The following is an 18,213-nucleotide window of genomic DNA, read 5'->3' on the forward strand; positions in this document are numbered from 1 at the left end:
AGTTATTTGGAGGGGATTTTATGAGAATTTAGTTGAGTTGTTACTGCCATTTTGACTCCCCATTTCCTTTTTAACATTCATTTTAAAAAATTTTGAGTTAACAGATTCTTTATCACCCTCAAAATCCCTTTCCATCCCTCAAGAAGGCAAGCAGTTTGATATCAATTATACATGTGAAGTAATGCAAAACTTTTCCATGTTAGCCATGTTAGAAATCTTCACTCCTATCCATCAACATCTATACAAAAAATAACAAAAATAAAGAAAAGGATAAAAGTATGCTTCATTTTATACTTGAGTCCATCAATTCTCACTCTCACAGCTATGTTTTTCACAGTTGACCATCATTACAAAATAGCTCCATTGTATATAGTTTTCTCCTAATTCTGCTCATGTAATTTTGTATTACTTCATATAATTCTTCCCTGGTTTTTCTGGAATTATTCTACTTATCATTTTTTATGGCACAATAGTAATCCATCACAATCATGAACCACAATTTGTTCCTTTCAATTCCCAATTCTTTGTCATCAGAAAAAGAATTATTAAAAATATTTTTATACATAGGTTCTTTTCCTTTTCCTTTTCCTTTTTTAAATTTCTGGTTCTAGACCTAGAAATTATATTGGTGGATCAAAGGAAATCACCCTTTTATGGTCCTTTGGACTTAATTCCAGATGGAATCTATCATTCTGTTGGGAGATGCACCGTGTAGAAAGGTTCAGCCAAGACTGAGTAGTTAGAAGGTAAACGTAGACAACGTTTACAGACAAACATTGGGGGATGGAGGGCTACCATAAAAGACATCTAAGTTGAAAGTGGGCTTTGAGATGAGTTTGAAAGGAAATCAATATAAATAAATTGAAAGAGCATAGGATAGTTTACCTCTCAGACCTGTGGAAGAGTAAAGAATTTATGGCCAAAGAAGAACTAGAGATCATTATTGATCACAAAATAGAAAATTTTGATTATATCAAATTGAAAAGTTTGTGTACAAACAAAACTAATGCAGACAATATTAGAAGGGAAACAACAAACTGGGAAAAATTTTTATAGTCAAAGGTTCTGATAAAGGCCTCATTTCCAAAATATATAGAGAATTGACTCTAATTTATAAGAAATCAAGCCATTCTCCAATTGATAAATGGTCAAAGAATATGAACAGACAATTCTCAGATGAAGAAATTGAAACTATTTCTAGCCATATGAAAAGATGCTCCAAGTCATTATTAATCAGAGAAATGCAAATTAAGACAATTCTGAGATACCACCACACACCTGTCAGACTGTCTAGAATGACAGGGAAAGAGAATGCTGAATGTTGGAGGGGATGTGGGAAAATAGGGACACTAATACATTGTTGGTGGAATTGTGAATACATCCCGCCATTCTGGAGAACAATTTGGAACTATGCTCAAAAAGTTATCAAACTGTGCATACCCTTTGATCCAGCTGTATTTCTACTGGGCTTATATCCCAAAGAAATCTTAAAGAAGGGAAAGGGACTTATATGTGCACGAATGTTTGTGGCAGCCCTGTTTGTAGTGGCCAGAAACTGGAAACTGAGTGGATGCCCATCAATTGGAGAATGATTGAATAAATTGTGGTATATGAATATTATGGAATATTATTGTTTGATAAGAAATGACCAGCAGGATGATTTCAGAAAGGCCTGCAGAGACTTATATGAACTGATGCTGAGTGAAAGGAGCAGGACCAGGAGATTATTATATACTTCATCAACAGTATTATATGATGATCGATTCTGATGGACGTGGCCCTCTTCAACAATGAAGATGAACCAAATCAGTTCCAATAGAGCAGTAATGAATTGAACCAGCTATATCCAGTGAAAGAACTCTGGGAGATGACTATGAACCATTACATAGAATTCCCAATCCTTATATTTTTGTCTGCCTGTATTTTTGATTTCCTTCACAGGCTAATAGTACACTATTTCAAAGTCCAATTCCTTTTGTACAGCAAAATAACTGTTAGGACATGTATACTTATATTGTATTTAATTTACTTTAACATATTTAACATGTATTGGTCAACCTGCCATCTGGGGGAGGAGGTAGAGGGAAGGAGGGAAAAAATTGGAACAAAAGGTTTGGCAATTGTCAATGCTGTAAAATTACCCATGCATATAACTTGTAAATAAAAAGCTATAATAAAAAAAAAAGAAAAGAAAGGAAATCAAGTGAAACTAAGAGGCTGAGGTGAGAGGAAGAACACTTCAAAAATTAGAAACATCCTGTAACAAAGCAAAGATTGTTTTTTTTTTTTTTTTTTTTTTTTTTTTAAGGAGACCAGTATATCTAGATTATAAAGTGAGATATAAGTAGATTGGAATGGCCACAGAGGGTGAGGTTGTAGAAAGCCTGAAATGCCTATCAGAAGACCATATTTGATTCTACCTGTGATAGAAAGCTTGTTGTAGTTGGCAGGGGAGGGAAGGAGAGAAGAGTAGGCAAGGATGATATACTTGAGGAAAATCATGTTAGCTGACTGATGGATGGATTAGTATGGCCTAGGGAGGAACTTATTACAGGGAAATTAGTTCAAAAAACTAACAGTAGTCCAAGTGAGAGAGAAGAACTTGAACTAGGATTGTCTTTGTGTGAGTGAAAAGAGGAGGACATATAGAAGAAATGTTGTGAATGTAAAGCAACAAAATTTGGCAATAGTTTGGATTTGTGGGGTGAATAAGAGTAAGAGTTAAGGGTGATAATATTGTAAGCTTGAGTGACTAGGATAATAATGTTGCCATCTGTGCTAATTAGGAAGTTGGGACACTTACTATGTGACTTCTGGGCATGTTAATTATCTTCTCTTTGGCTTCATTTTCCTCATTGATAAAATGAGGAGGTGGGACTCTGGTTTCTAAGGCCCCTTCATGTTATAAATCAGTTTTTTTCTTGACATGCAGCAGGAAAGAACCAGAAGATAGGCAAAAATTGAAAATAAGATAGTGAATTCACAGGTGAATTCTATCAATTATCTTAAAAACAATTAACAATAGTATGTGATTGTTTATAAAAATAAGAAAAGGAAGGATCTTATTTCTTCTATGGACACAGAGATTAGAGGAAGAGCTAAAACAGAAAAAGAAAACTATAGGCCATTAAACAGTGCAGAAATTTTAACTAAAATATCTAGCAAAGAGGTTTAAAATAACATCACAAAGATTATACACTCTAAACAGGCTGGATTTATACTAGGAATGCAAAATTGATTTAGGAAAACTGTAAAGCTAACCATATTAGTAAGAAAATCAAAAATATTTCAATAGATACAGAAAAAGGTTTTGACAAAAACAATACCCATTTTTGCATATGGATCTTAGAAAACATAGAAATTTGTTTCTTAATATAATAAATAGTAAGTAACTAAAACCCAAAGACAGCTAGGTGACAGAATGTATAGAGTCCTGGACCTGAAGTCAGAAAAGTTTATTTTCCTGAGTAACTTTAGATACTTTATAGCTGTGTGACCCTGGGCAAGTCACTTATTCCAGTTGCCTTCCTTATATTTAAAATGAGCTGGAACTACAAACCACTGCATTATCTTTGCCAAGAAAACCCCAAATTAGGTCATAAAAGTCAAACATGACTGAAATGATTGAAAAACAAAAATCTAGAACCCTTTCCATACATTCAGGGGTAAAACCTGTCCTTTGTAACATTTCTGTTTGACATAGAATTATAAATGCTAATAGCAATAAGATAAGACAAAAAGAAATTGCGAGAATAAATCTAGGTAAAGAAGAAACAAAACTTTGACTTTTTGCAAATGATATGAAAGTATATTTGAGGAACCAAGAAGAATCAACAAAAAATTAATTTAAATAATTGTGAACTTCAACAAACTTGCAGAATATAAAATAAATTTGCACAAATTGTTATCATTTCTATGTAACACCAATAATACCCAGCTAATAGAGCTAGAGAAATGTCTTTTAAAATTACTTCAGCATTTAAAACATTAAGGAGTCCACATAGAAGTGTTTTTTCCCTCTCTCTCTTCTAAGTATATATAAAACAATTGCATACAAAAACATAGGCACAAATAATTGGAAACATTTTGTTCTTCGATAGGAGTGATGTAATAAAAATGACAATACCACCTAAATTAATTTGCTTATTCAACATCATGCCAATTAGACTACCAAAAGAATATTTTATAGAAATGAAAAATTACAAAGCTCATTGGAGGAATGAAAAATCAAGAATTTCAGGATAAATAATGAGTATAAACAGAAATGAAGGCAACTCAACTGTGCCAGATTTCAAACTGCATCATAAGGTAGTTATTATGAAAACAGTTCTGTATTGGTTATAAAATAAGAGATGGATCAGTGAAACTGATTAGGAATAAAACAAATAAAACCAAATGTACTTGATAAGCATCAGATTTTGCCCCAGTTATTGGGATAAATATTCCCTACTTTATTAAAAGAATATCTTGGGAAAATTGAACAGAAAAATGGAAAAAATTAGATTTAGACCAAAGCTTCACGTGTTATATTAGTAAGATAAATTCCAGTGGATAACTTAGTTATAAGAGATCATATCATAAACAGAGAAACTTTTAATTATAAGGTATATAAACAAGATAAAGTTCTTGACCAAGTGAGGGACAGAGATTGCAGAAGAGAAAGTAAATAATTTTATTATGTAATTATTGTTATTACGTAGTATATAATACAATTTTGTACAAACAATAAAACTAAGAGTTAAAGGGAAACAAGTGGGGAAACTTTGTAGCAAATTTCTCTGATAAATGGATTCATTTCCAAGTTAGTACAAGAAACTGATTCAAACTTATAAGAACAATCTCCATTCCTGATTGATAGTCTGATATGAATAGACATCTTTATAGGGATACTACACAGATGACCTATATAGCCATATAAAAAAAATGCTCCAAATCACTTGTAATTAATTGCAAATTAATACATTTCCAAGGTTCTACCTTACCTGTCAGATTGGCAAAGATAAAGAAAAATGATAAATGTTGGAGGACGTGGGAAAACGGACACATTGATGTTCTATTGGTACACTTGTGAATGAATGAGTACAACCATTCTGAAAAGCAATTTTTAATTTTATGCAAAAACTTGAGGAATGTTACATGTGATTTAAGATGGTATTACTAGTTTTACGTAATAGTTTTATTTTATTATAAGACATCTTTCTTGGAGTGAGAATAATCTGTAAATGTTTGTAACTGTAAAAGAAAACATCAATAAAATTTAGAGATGCTAAGGATTCATATTTACATAGAGGGATTGACCTTAGCAAGACCTGGCCCACCTTTTCATCTGAAACATGAGTGAAGGAGGATATAGTTGAGGAAATGTCTGAGTGCTGTGCAGCAGGGTAGAAGATGGAATGACATTTATTTTCCAGTAGGATATGAAGCAAGATCCTGAGTAAATAAAGTAGAGATTGGGGGGAAGGCTCCTCATGGAGGGTTGAGGAGGGGAGAATTTTGAAAGAGTCCTTTGGCAAGTACAATAGTGAATTTATTAGGAATAGTAGAATGATTTCCTAGCAGAAGGGAATATCTAATTGAGATAAAATAACCCCATAGCATGGCTTCATTTCTTGGATGTCTATTCAGCCACATTGTGACTAGGAATGAAGTAGGTAGATATTTGGAGCAGATAGGCCTAATGTTGGGTTTTGGTAAAGATTAATGGTAGGACAGGGAGACAAAGAGTTTGAGAGTAAATTGTAGCAGAGGTAGCAAACACTCACAGAACCAGATTAAAATTATTGAGAAATATTTAACTAAGTAATTTATATATAAAACATATTTAAGTTAATATGCCCTAGGGATCATTATGTATAATTTAATGGTCCTCATCATTTCTGTTTGAATTTGGAATCACTGGATTATAACGTGGAATTGAACTAATTCACTGGAGGGGTGGGGATAGGGAAGAGAAGAGATAGCCAACTGTAAGGTAATGATTTGAGAAAAAAGTGAGAGTAGGAAGTAATGGATGGCATGTTAAGGTTAAAAGTTTAAGGTTATAAGATTAGGGAAAGATGAAATGATAAAAATGATATGATAACAAAGAAGTTTCAAAGTTCATGAATATGAAAATGAAATATATATGGATAATAAAGGATGATCATTACTATAGGTAGGTAGATTATGGAAATTAAATAAGACATTGGAAAATGAACATTTGAAAGCATCAGTATGTTCCTTGTCCTCTAATACAAGAGCAGAAGTTGAGGTGGAAAGTCTGGGAGCCTGGCTAGACATTAAACTCATTATGGAAAAAAGAATCATCTGGCACTGAATAGATAAGAGACACCAGGATAAGGATCATTATGATATTATAAATTTAAATAGTGTGTAAACTCCAAAGGAAGAGAGATTACTACGTAATAGTGTCAGTTCCCTATGTGTTAAGTATTATGCTAACATGAAGGAAAAAAACACAGTTCCTGAACTCAAGGAACTTAAAATCTAATGAAGACAAAACATACAAGATTAAAAGTAGGGTAGAGGCAATAAGGTATGGTTTTTGTTGGTGTCATGTGTAGAAGTCAGAGAAATCCCAAAGTAGTATAGCCAGGTGAGAAATGACATGTCTGAACTGAATTGATCTTACTTTTTAAATGGAGTTTTGGAGTTCCCTGGCCTAACCTTAAATCAGAGAAGTAGAGGATAGTGGTGAAATGTTAAAAAGGTGCTAGACTTAGTTTGAAGATGATAATAAGGAATAATAAACTTTGTGTCTTTTCAGTCAAAGTATCTGATTTACAATTTATTCTCCTAACCTATGAAAGTTAAAATGATTGTCTCACAGTCATGCAAGTAGTATTGTGTCAGAGGCTGAATATGAAGTCAAGTCTTTCATCTTTATAAATATTAAGCCATGTTCCCTCTCATATTAGGACAAAAATTGCCTGACTTTGCATCTTGTATTATATATGTGAGAGAGATATTTGTTACTTGACTATTGAGAACCCTGTAATTTTTAAAATTGATATCTTGTTTTTAATTTGCCTTCCTTTTCCAATATAACTCCTCTCTCGGGGGAAAAAAAAATTATGCTTTATAACAAAGAATAAAACATGAAGAGGAAAAGATTAGGTTAACAGACAAACAGGAAAAGTTTCACAATTATATGCAATATTCCACACACATTATTTCTCACACTTGCAAAAAAGGCTTTATTTGAAAATGTCTCATTCTGTAGAGTTAGTTCATCATCTTTCTGCCAGTAGTTCAACAGAATATTTTATCTTTGTTTTCTGAAGATATGGTTGTTTTTGATTAGAGTTCTTAAGTCTTTCAAAGTTGTTTTTCTTTAAGTTATTCTATCAATCGTTTTCAAAGGCTACACATTTTTTTTCTAACCAGCTTTCTCTGATCCATCATTTTCATAATTTTTTAATGTAATAGTATTTTATTATATTCATGGAATACAATGTATTCATCTATTTCCTCTTTGGGTGGATTTCCACTGTACAAAAAGGTGCTCTTCATAAATATTTTTGTAAATATGAGTTCTTTCTTTGTGTCTTTGAATTCTTTGAATTGATCTTGTAAGGTTATCATTGAGTTAAAAATTTGCATGATTTAGTGATTGGCATAGTTTTAAATTACTTTCTAGAACTGTCTGGCTAATTCTTAAGTCTTTCAACAGGTAGAACATTAGTACCTCTCTTCCTTAAATTCCTCCAAGAATTGTCAATTTTCTTTTTTGCCAGCCTTAAAGGCCATGAAGGAAAACCATAGATGTTCTGATTTATTTTAACATAGTGTTAATAACTTGTAATTCTTTTGTAACTCCTTGTACCTTAAGATCATTTGTCTATTAGGGAATTCCTTTGTTTTGATATGTTTGTTAGCTGCCTTTACATCTTAGATATCAGTGAACTAAATATGTAGTTGGGAATTTAAGAAAGCAAATAAACTTAAAGTACAAAAGGAGGAAATGTTGAAATTGTTTCAGGAGAAAACAAATTTATAGAACTGATAAACTTCAACAAATCCAACAAAATGGATAAACTTTAGCTAACTTCTTTTTTATAAAAGTCATAATATAGAAGAAATAGAAAGTATCACATACACTTAAATGCTTATAAAATTGAGAATCTAAATGAAAGATTAACTTCAAAAATATAAAATATCCAAATTGAAAGAACACTAAATGCCTATCTTAATCCAGTTTCAGAAAAGGAAGTTGAAATAACTCTGAAAGAACTACCCAGTTTTAATAATACACTGCTCCAGGTGGGTTTATGGGGAAATTCTGTCAACTATAAAGAAAAATAGAGTAAGTAATGTCTATCCTACAGACAAAAAAAATTTTTCTTAAAAATTCAGTGAACCATTTTAAAAACACAAATATAATCTTGATGGTTATTTTATTGAAAGATAAAATAAAATTAGCAAACTTTAAACCAGTGTATTTAATAATGATTCAATAAATTTAAATAAAATCCAGCCAAAAATCTCTAGCAATTGATATAAAAAATTATTTACTGTTTTAAAGTTAGATTTCTATCAGGAATATAAAGATGGCTTACATTAAGAAATCAGTTAATACAATATTATTAAAAAGAAAAATATACAGAAGCACATGAATATATGTATATGTAGAAAAGATCTTCATACTAAAAACTTTATAAAGCATAGCTATTGACGTTTTTTTAATGGGGTAAAATGGTCAAGAACCAAAAGGTGAGGAACATCATAGCCAAATTCTAAAAATTTTAAGCTAAATATTATAAAATAATATCTAAAACTTTAGATAAGGGAGAAAATATTACAAGCAACAAGAAAACATTTCAAATACAGTGGATCCATAATTAGAATCTCATAAGACTTAGAAGTGCTACCTTAAAAGAGTGCAGTTCTTGGAACACTATTATCAAAGAAGACCTAGGGTTGTGACCAAAAGTATCATATCCAGCAAAGTTAAGCTTAATTGGGAAAATTTGACATATAAGATACTCAGTAAGGACAAACTGTGTCTAAGATTGTCTTTATTAACTGGGTAGTTAGAATAAAAGATTGGGGTAGAGCTGAGTATGATGTGGTTTTAAAAAGCAAAATCATTTAGGAAAAGTAAAAAGTGATTATGTTTTATGAATTAGGTGTGAGAGCAAAAACTGGCACAGAGGAATTCAGTGACGGGGAAGAAGCCTGGGTAGTTCTAGAATCCTATTTACATTGAGAGTAAGTTAAAGAGGGCATAATAACATGTGTATAAGGAAGAGTATAAAATATTTCTAAATTTATAAAGAAATTTAGAAGGGAAAGTATAGTATTTAAAAAAAAAAAAACATGTAGTTATAATTTAAAATGATCCTTAAAGAAATGAGTAAAATAACTGGAAGAATGCTTAGGCCTTACCAATATAATAAAAATGACAATACTACTTAAATTACTGTATAGATATTAGATTTCAGTTTGGAAAAAGAAAGATGAAACTAATAAGTTTAAAGAGCTAGAGAAAATGACAATTTATATGAAAGACTGATAGGAAATCTCGAGAAAATATTGGAGGGGAAAAGTAAAGTATGAATAATTTATCTAACCCATCACAGAGTAGTCATCATCACAATATTTTATTTTAATGGAAATATATCAGTGAAATAGATAAGCATGGAAAATCAGAACCAATTAAGTTCAGTAATCTAAGTGCTTAATAAAGATAAGAAAATAAATTATATGGATAAAAATTCCCTATTTGAAAATGTTAGGAAAACTGGAAAACAGTCTTGGTATTTCATTTATACCAGTGTCTTATATGTGGCAATCTTAATGTAGATTTGTGACCTGAACATTAAAGTTCATATTTCAACCAAGAATTAGGCACTGAAGGATTCATTTGTTTCAAGCTCCAGAAATTCTACCTTGGAACTTCCAAGGTCCCTACTGTAAAGTGTTATCTTAAATATGGTCCACTGCTGGCTGTTTTAGCTTCACTTTACTCTCTGGCCATTTTCTCATTGACTGTTTGTTGCTACCTATTCTCCCCTTCCAGTTCTAGAACTAGAATCAAATCAAAACTGTCACTGCTAATGGAAAGGGCGAGCTGTTACCTCTGTGGTTCCATTCATCTTTCTTTTTCCAAACTGAAATGCCCTTCTCTGGCCACCTGCTCTGTGTCTTATCTCTTCTATAGGGAAGTAAGTTTCTTGAGGACAGTAATTGTGTTTGACCAGAAATAAGAATGCTTTTTATTCATTATACAGTGAAGCATTTAGAAGAATAGTTATGGCAATGGAGTGACTATGTATTCAAACACAGTACAGATAGAAAAGACAAAATAGGAAATTAAAGTTACATAAAATTATTATTATTATCATTATATATTTTTTGCAAAACAAGAACAGTAGTTGTTTGGGGAAAATTCTCTATCAGATATCCTAAGATAATTCAGGCATTCAGTAAAGATTTATTAAGTTATCAGACTGTTAATTCATTAGGTACTTTCTTAGCAAAGATACTGAAAAGTGGCTTGCATTTACTTCTCCAGCTTATTTTACAAATGAGGAACTGATGCAAAAAGGGTTAAATGACTTACTAGGGATCAAACAGCTAGAAAGTATCTGAGACCTCATTTGAACTCAGGTCTTCCTGATTCAGGTCCAGTGTTATTATCTACTGTGTATAGTAAGTGCTTCCTGTATGCTAAACACTGCTTCTAGGTGCCAGGCACACAAATAAAAAGTAAAATGGTCACAATTTTAAAGGAAATTGCATTTTAATGGAGACAAGGATTTGCAGAATTAATATAGAGAGAATAAATACTATTAAATACAAAGCCGTTAAATATAATTTAGTTTGGGAGGGAAGGTTCTAGCAATTGGGAGAACTAAGTAAGGCTTTGTATATAGAATGTGCTTCTTTAGACCAGAGATTTTGTGAGGTTGGAGTGAATTCCAAACATTGAGGACAGAAGGCCAGTGCAAAGGTAGAAAATGAAATATCATGTGTGAGGAACAGTGAGAAAAAGTCAGTTTGGCTGGATCACAGTATGGGAGAGGGAATAATACTCACTGATACTGTAAGGATTGAGATCAGATTAGGAAGTGCTTTTAATATCCACACAGGGAAGTTAATAAATATTCAATATCCTAGAAACAACAAGGAGCCATTAGTATTGAGTAGGAAAGTGACATGATCAGGGCTACATTTAAGGAAAATCACTTTGGCAGCAGGTTGTAAACTACTGGAGTGGGAAGAAACTTAAGAGAGGGAGACCAGGTAGGTCTTTGTAATAAAAGTATCTTTAAGCAGGTGTAAAATCACCTAGCCTTTGAACACATCTGGAGATACCAGCCTTGTGAGAAAAAAAAAGGCAGGTGCCCCCGGGGAAACTCTCAATACACTGCTCCTACCTCTAAATTGGAGGGTCTTTTATCCCCCTTAAAAAAAAAAAGGAGGGGATTCTTCTAGTCCTCTAAACTTGAGCTAGGTGTCATTCTTGAGTCTTCTCATTCTTTCATTCCTCATATTGAATGAATTGTTAAAGCTTGTTTTTATCCTTGTCCCATCTCTCACAAATCATCTATTCTCTCCTTTGACACTGCCATCACCCAGGTTCAAGCCCTCATCTCCAAATACCTGTACTGTTATAGAAATCTACTCCAGTCCATTCTCCACATGGCTGTCAAAACAATCTTTCTAAAGCACAGGGCTGATTGTGTCACCTTCTTCCCTGATTTCCCATCTTTCCTCAGTAGCTTCCATCAACTCCAGGATCAAATATATAATCAAATATAAAATCCTCCATTTGGCTTTAAAAGACCCTCATAACCTTCCCTGTTCTCCCCCCTTTAGCTTTCTAGTTTTCCTACAATTTATACACCATTACAAACTCTGCTACAGCTTTTCTATTCACTAGGCTGGTGGCATTTTCACTGGCTGTCCCCCATTCTTGGAATGCTCTCCTTCCTTATTGGAGACTCCTGGCTTCCACAGCTTCAAGTCCCAGCTGAACCCCTACTTTGCAAAGAAATCTTTTCCAATTCTTCTTAATTCTAGTTCCTTCCTTCTGTTAGTTACCTATTTCCTTCTATTAGCTACTTCAAATTAATCTTGTATATAGCTTGCTTATAGTTATTTGCATATTATCTCCTCCATTAGATCATGAACTCCTTGAGGGCAGGAATTGTCTTTTATCTTTATTTGTATTGTCTGTGCTTAGTGTGGTTCTTGGCATTTAAAAAATGTTTATTAACTCAAGATTTGTTAATTGGATACATGAGGTAAGAGATGAGAAATCTTATGATAACACAGATTATATACTTAGGAGACTGGAAGAATGGTGATGTTTTTAACAGACAAATAGAAAAGTTGGAAGACAATATAAACAAAAAAAAAATAGCAGGACTTGGTAACATAAAAAATATTTAACAGAATATAGAAAAACAAGCCATTCCCCAAATTAATGTTGTCAAAGGATAGGAAAAAAACATCTCAAGAGAATTGAGAACTACTAACAGTGTCATGCAGAATAGTTCTGTCACTGATAATAAGCAAAATCAAAGTCAAAATAACTCTCTTTCTTGTCCTACCTAGCCAGTTGACAAAGATGGCAAGTTCCTTTTAAATCCCCATATCTTTCCTTTTCTTAAGCATACTGGCCACCTCTAATGAGGTCTTAGAAAGTAGGTGAAGACCCTGTATCCATCAAACTTTATTCCTTGCACTATTGCATTCAGAACAATACTTTTCACTTGTTTAATTCATTACTTAGAGAGGCTGGACAACAACTTTATTTTTTCCTTCAGGATAGAATGTGATTATTAGCAGTATAAATCTTTTAACTAATTCACTATGATAAAATAATAAGTTTTTTTCTTTTTTTTCTCTTTCCTTTTAATTAGATATTACTTCTAGCCCTTATGCTTTAAGAATTCATTTAAATCCAAGATGACTTTTTTCCCCCTTCATCTTTATGAGGTAACTATACCTTTTCTTTTAGTCCTAAAAAAATCTATTCTCAATGGTAGAGTTTTTCTTTCCCTCCTGGATTAAATATCTTTCTACCTTTTCCCTCTTATCATGTTTGACAGAACTACCAAAGCCTAATACTGAATTTTTAATTTGGCATGAACAGCATGAGAATTGTAGATTTTTAGAGGTAGAAAGATTTTAACCATATCTTATATATCAGTTACTTAAAGTGTCAGGACCCTCCCCCATTTAAAATCACAGGATGTAGAGGAAATTTCTCTTTTAGGAAGAGATGGGCAACTCCTGGTTTAAAATATAGCCTTTATAAGGGTTAACAAGAGGAGAAAAAGAAAGTAGCTGAAGTTTAAAATGGTTGCCCAATAAGTAATGAGTAAAATCTAGCTGAATGAAGTAAATTAAAATATTTTTGCAAAACAGGAGGGATGACTTGGGTGGGGTAGAGGATGGAAGGTTTAGAGAGAAACCATTTCACACCTAAGTAAACCAGGATGTTATTAACATATTGAGGCACAGGAAAGACTTTGGTTTCTTATTTCATGCCAATGAGAAAATTTAATCATATGAAAGAAAAATATTTAAACAAATTATCTTCCTATCCCCCTTTCCCCCTTTTTTTAAAGTTACCAAAGCCTGCTGCATTGTCTTCCAGATTCAAACTCATTTTTTCATAGTCATATATTCACTAAATATTTAATCTTTTATCTAGACCTGCATCATCAACTCATATAATCTTTCATTTCATTCGGGTATCATTGTCTTGTTTTCCAAATTATCTTCTCACAGTGTTCAAAGTTCACTTTAACTAATTTTGGCTTTTCAAATAATTCCCTTAGCACTAACATACTATCTTTAATTGTATAATAATTTATTTCTTAAAGAGATAGGATGGTATGATTGTTAGAGTGCTAAACTTGGAGTCAGGAAAACTTAAGTTCAGATCCACTCAAGGCATTTACTAGATGCTTGACTCTAGGAAAAGTGATTAACCCCATCTTACTAAATGGAGATAATAAAATTTACCAATAGTTATGGTGAAATCCAAATGGAATAAGTTTAGTAAAACTACGTGTAGAAATTAAAGTAATATGAAGATGTCAATAGTTATTTAAAAGAAATATTTTGTTATACGGGGGATTTGTTTTTTGTATAGAAGCATTTGTTGTAATAATATTTGACTTGTAACTACCTGGTTCATTGAGGATTCTGTTTTTAATTTGTTTTGCATTCTCATTCATTAATGGATTTATGAAAGCATGTGTTTGTATTAGGTTTTTTTTTTAATTGTTAAGAAAATCACTTTGGTAGTTGATGAGAGGGAGGATCTTGGATATTGGGGAGAGACTTGATGCAGATATGAGGTAATTAAGAATCTGCCTCCAAAGTGGTAGCTATGTAAGTGGAGAGGTATATATAAGAGATACTGTGAAGATAGATAAAACTTGGCAGTAGATTGGATTTATGGGATGAATTTAAGAGAAAAGTATAGAGTAATATAGAGCTTGTAAGCCTGGGTGATTATGGGAGAATGGTATTGCCCATGACGGTGATGGGGAAGTTGGGAAGAAAGAAGGATTTGGGGGTAGAGATTAAGTTCTATTTTGGACAAGTTGAGTTTGAGATGCCAATGGGTGAGATCCAGTTTGAGATGTTCAGAAGGTATTTGGTGGTATGAAACTAGAATTTAGAAGAGAGGTTAATATACAGATTTGAGAATCATTTGCATAAATATAACAATTGAACCTTTGGGAAATAATGAGTTAACTAGGTGATAGAGAACAGAGTTCTTTACTTGGTATCTATGGATCTTTAAGAGGTCTTTGGATAAACTTTATAGAGTTTGTGAACTTGGATGAGAATTTTTTTTCTATTTCAATAGAATTAATTTCTTTTGTAATATTATATATAATATACATTTTTTAGACTTTACAATTCTTGCAAAGGTGTCTATGACTCAAAAATATCTAAGGGAATAAAAACAGGACCTAAGATAGAATGTTGAGGATATATTTATGGTTAGTGCACATGATCTGGAGGAAGATCCAACTAAGTTGAACAGGAGAATCACAAAGAGAACGCTCTCTCTAAAGTGTAGAGAGGAGAGAGTATCCAGGAAAATAAAGTAATTAACAGTCAAGAGTAACAGGTCAAGAAAGATGAGGATTAAGAAAAGGCTATTCAATTTGCTAATTATGAGATCATTGAAACAAAGCTGAAGCAATAAACAGGGGCTTGTGCCTGCCAGCAGAGAAGCTCTGTTTTTACTGTAGTCCAGAAGCATTGCCCTGTCTGGAGCAGACTAGCACCCTTTTCCAGGACCAGCCTATTTCCATAGCAATCCAGCAGCAAAGTCTCTCTCCTAGGGTAGGCCAGCAGGGAAATCCCACACCTAGGAGAGGCCAATAGGAAGGCCTCAAACTCAGTACACAGGTCAGAAGAGAGACCTGCTCTCCAGTATAAGGAAGCATTTAAATCCTGAAGCCCAGTGAAGGCTAGCATCAAGCCTTTGAGCCCCCAAAAGGTTGGAACATTTTAGAATTAGAGTCCATCAAAACACTGAGTCTAAAATAGGCAGAAAGAATGAAGGAAAAAAACCCCAAAACCAAACAAAAACTTACTTTAATAAGTGGAAGGATCAAGGCACAACCCTAGAAGAGGAAAACAGTATCAAACTACATGTGAAGTGTCATAGAAAAATATAATTTTATCTCAGGCCTAAAAAGAACTACAAGAGATTAAAAAGAATTTAAAAAAATTGGAGGAACAGAAGAAAAATCGGGCAAAGAAATGAGAGTAATATCAGAGAATCATAAAAACACATTCAAGAACATGAAAAAAGATAGGACAAAAATTCACTGAAGAAAATAACTCCCTAAAAAATAGAATTGGCCAAATGGAAAGAGAAGTATAAAAGCTCACTGAAGAAAACAATTCTTTAAAAATTAGAATTTGTATAACTCTTAAGTGGAAGCTAATGATTTATGAGACAAAAAGATGATAAAATAAATTTTTTTTTTAAAAAGAAAGAAAATGTTAAATTTCTCATCGGGAAAAACAACTGATCTAGAAAATAGATCAAGGAGAGAGAATTTAGGAATTTTCTGAATTAAGGACTACCTGAAAACCATGATCAAAAAAGCATTCTGAGCAATATCATCAAGGAAAACTGCCCTGATATATTAGAACCAGAGGGCAAAATGGAAAGGAAAGGAATTCACCCATTAGTTCCTGAAAAAAGATCCCCAAATGAAAACTCCAAGGAACATCATTGCCATAGATAATAAAATCATCTCAGTACTAAATATGTTAAATGGCTTAGCATCTAAACTTTTGAAGGAGAAATTGAATGAGTTAAAAGAGGAAATAGACAATAATACTATACTAGTGGGGGACTTCAACTTTCCCCTCTCCGAACTGGATAAATATAAACAGAAAATAAACACAGTAGAAATGAACCTGGATTGATAGTGCCCTGGACATTCATAGGGAAGTTCCAAAAGGATTGAGTTCAGAGCTCATGGATCAAGGAAAAAGTACTGAAAGTGTCCAAAAAGAAGCAATTCATATATCATAGAACTAAGTCAGGCTTACACAGGATTTGACGGCATCTGCATTGAAGATTTGGAGGGCTTAGAATATGATATAGCAGAAAAGACAAATAATCAAGAATCACCTACCCAGAAAAACTGAATATAATGTTTCCGGGGGAAAATAGATAGTTAACATGATAGAGGACTTTCAGACATTCTTAATTAATAGATTAGAGCTGGATAAAAAATTTGATCTCCAAATACAAGACTCAGGGAAATCACAAAAAAGGTAAAAAAAGAAGAGAAAACTTAAGAAATTCAGGAAGGCTAAACCTATTGTTTCTATATAGCAAGATAATATTTGTAACTCTTGAGGACTTTATTACTATAAGGGCAACTAGAAAGAATATATGTAGACAGATGGTGTGGATATAAAGTGACTTTGATGGGATGATACTCCAAAAAACAAAATAAAGGGTAAGAAAGAAGACTGTATTGGAAGATGGATGAAGAATAGAATGAGGTAAATTATCTCACATAAGAGAGGCTTAAAGGCACTATTAATGGAGGGAAGATGATGGGGTGGCAGGCAAAGCTTAAATCTTATTGTCATCAAAAATGACTCAAAGAGAAATAATATACATACTCAGTTGGATACTCAAATCTATCTTATCCTGCAAGTAAGTAAAAAGAGATGGTGCTAATAAAAAGGGGGCGGAGAACTGACAAGCCAGGATATATTGGGAGAGACAATGATCAAAAGTAAAACCTTGTGAGGAGGAGGACCACAATGAGATATAAGAGAGAGAGAGAGGAATAAACAAGAGAGAAAAACAGCATAGAGGGAAGTATACAGTGTGAATAGGATGGACATGTGCATAAAAGTGGAAGCAGATAGCAAAATGGAATAAAAACCAGAATTCTACAATATGTGCTTTACAAGAAATACATTTGAAGCACAGAGACACACAGTAAAATTAAGGGACTGGAACAGAATCCATTATGCTTCAACTGAAGCAAAGAAAAAAGGTAGTATGATTTTAGACAAAGCAAAAATAGATCTAATTAAGAAATTAGGATTACTGAAAGGTACCATAGACAATGAAGTCATCTCAGTACTAAATATGTACACACCAAATGGCTTAGCATCTAAACTTTTGAAGGAGAAATTGAATGAGTTAAAAGAGGAAATAGACAATAATACTATACTAGTGAGGGACTTCAACTTTCCCCTCTCCGAACTGGATAAATCTAAACAGAAAATAAACAAAGTAGAAATGAACCTGGATTGATAGTGCCTTGGACATTCATAGGGAAGTTACAAAAGGATTAAGGTTTATAGAATGAGGGAGGTGGGTAGAGGTAGGAGAAGTGGTTAAGAAAGATAGGAGGGAAATAAATTCTATTTTGGACATTTTTTGGCCAGTAAACATATCAAATGTTAAAATTAATATTTTAAAAAAATCATACTTTATTGTGTAATAAGAGTGTTTTTATTATCACTACCAAGATTCCTAAATATATATATAGTTTCTTACGCTTAACATTCCGTTTTCTTAAATCAGACCCCTTTATTCACCTGTTTTTCCTGAGGTTAGTTGAATTCTAGTTCTCCTAAATAAATTCTTATTTATTATAAATTCTGGGATAATACCTGAGTTATAGGAAATTAATAAATATTTAATGAATAGTCATTGGATGAGGATGTTAAGCTTTAGAT

General features: G+C 32.7%; 1 protein-coding gene across 3 annotated transcripts in view; it reads left to right on the forward strand.

Annotated features, from left to right (window-relative positions):
• USP12 (ubiquitin specific peptidase 12) overlaps positions 1-18,213 on the forward strand; it is a 119,950-nt gene that overhangs the window by 71,859 nt on the left and 29,878 nt on the right. The window contains exon 1 of one of the 3 annotated variants that reach the window (XM_051986546.1): positions 12,876-12,951. The exons of the other annotated variants lie outside the window; for them this stretch is intronic. Within the exon in view, the coding sequence (XP_051842506.1) occupies positions 12,922-12,951 (30 nt within the window). The 5' untranslated portion in view covers positions 12,876-12,921. Of the gene's footprint in view, positions 1-12,875; positions 12,952-18,213 lie in introns of those variants that run through there. 3 annotated transcript variants of the gene reach the window in all.

The sequence above is a fragment of the Antechinus flavipes genome, chromosome 3 (genome assembly GCF_016432865.1).
Source record: "Antechinus flavipes isolate AdamAnt ecotype Samford, QLD, Australia chromosome 3, AdamAnt_v2, whole genome shotgun sequence".
Taxonomy (NCBI): Eukaryota; Metazoa; Chordata; class Mammalia; order Dasyuromorphia; family Dasyuridae; genus Antechinus; species Antechinus flavipes.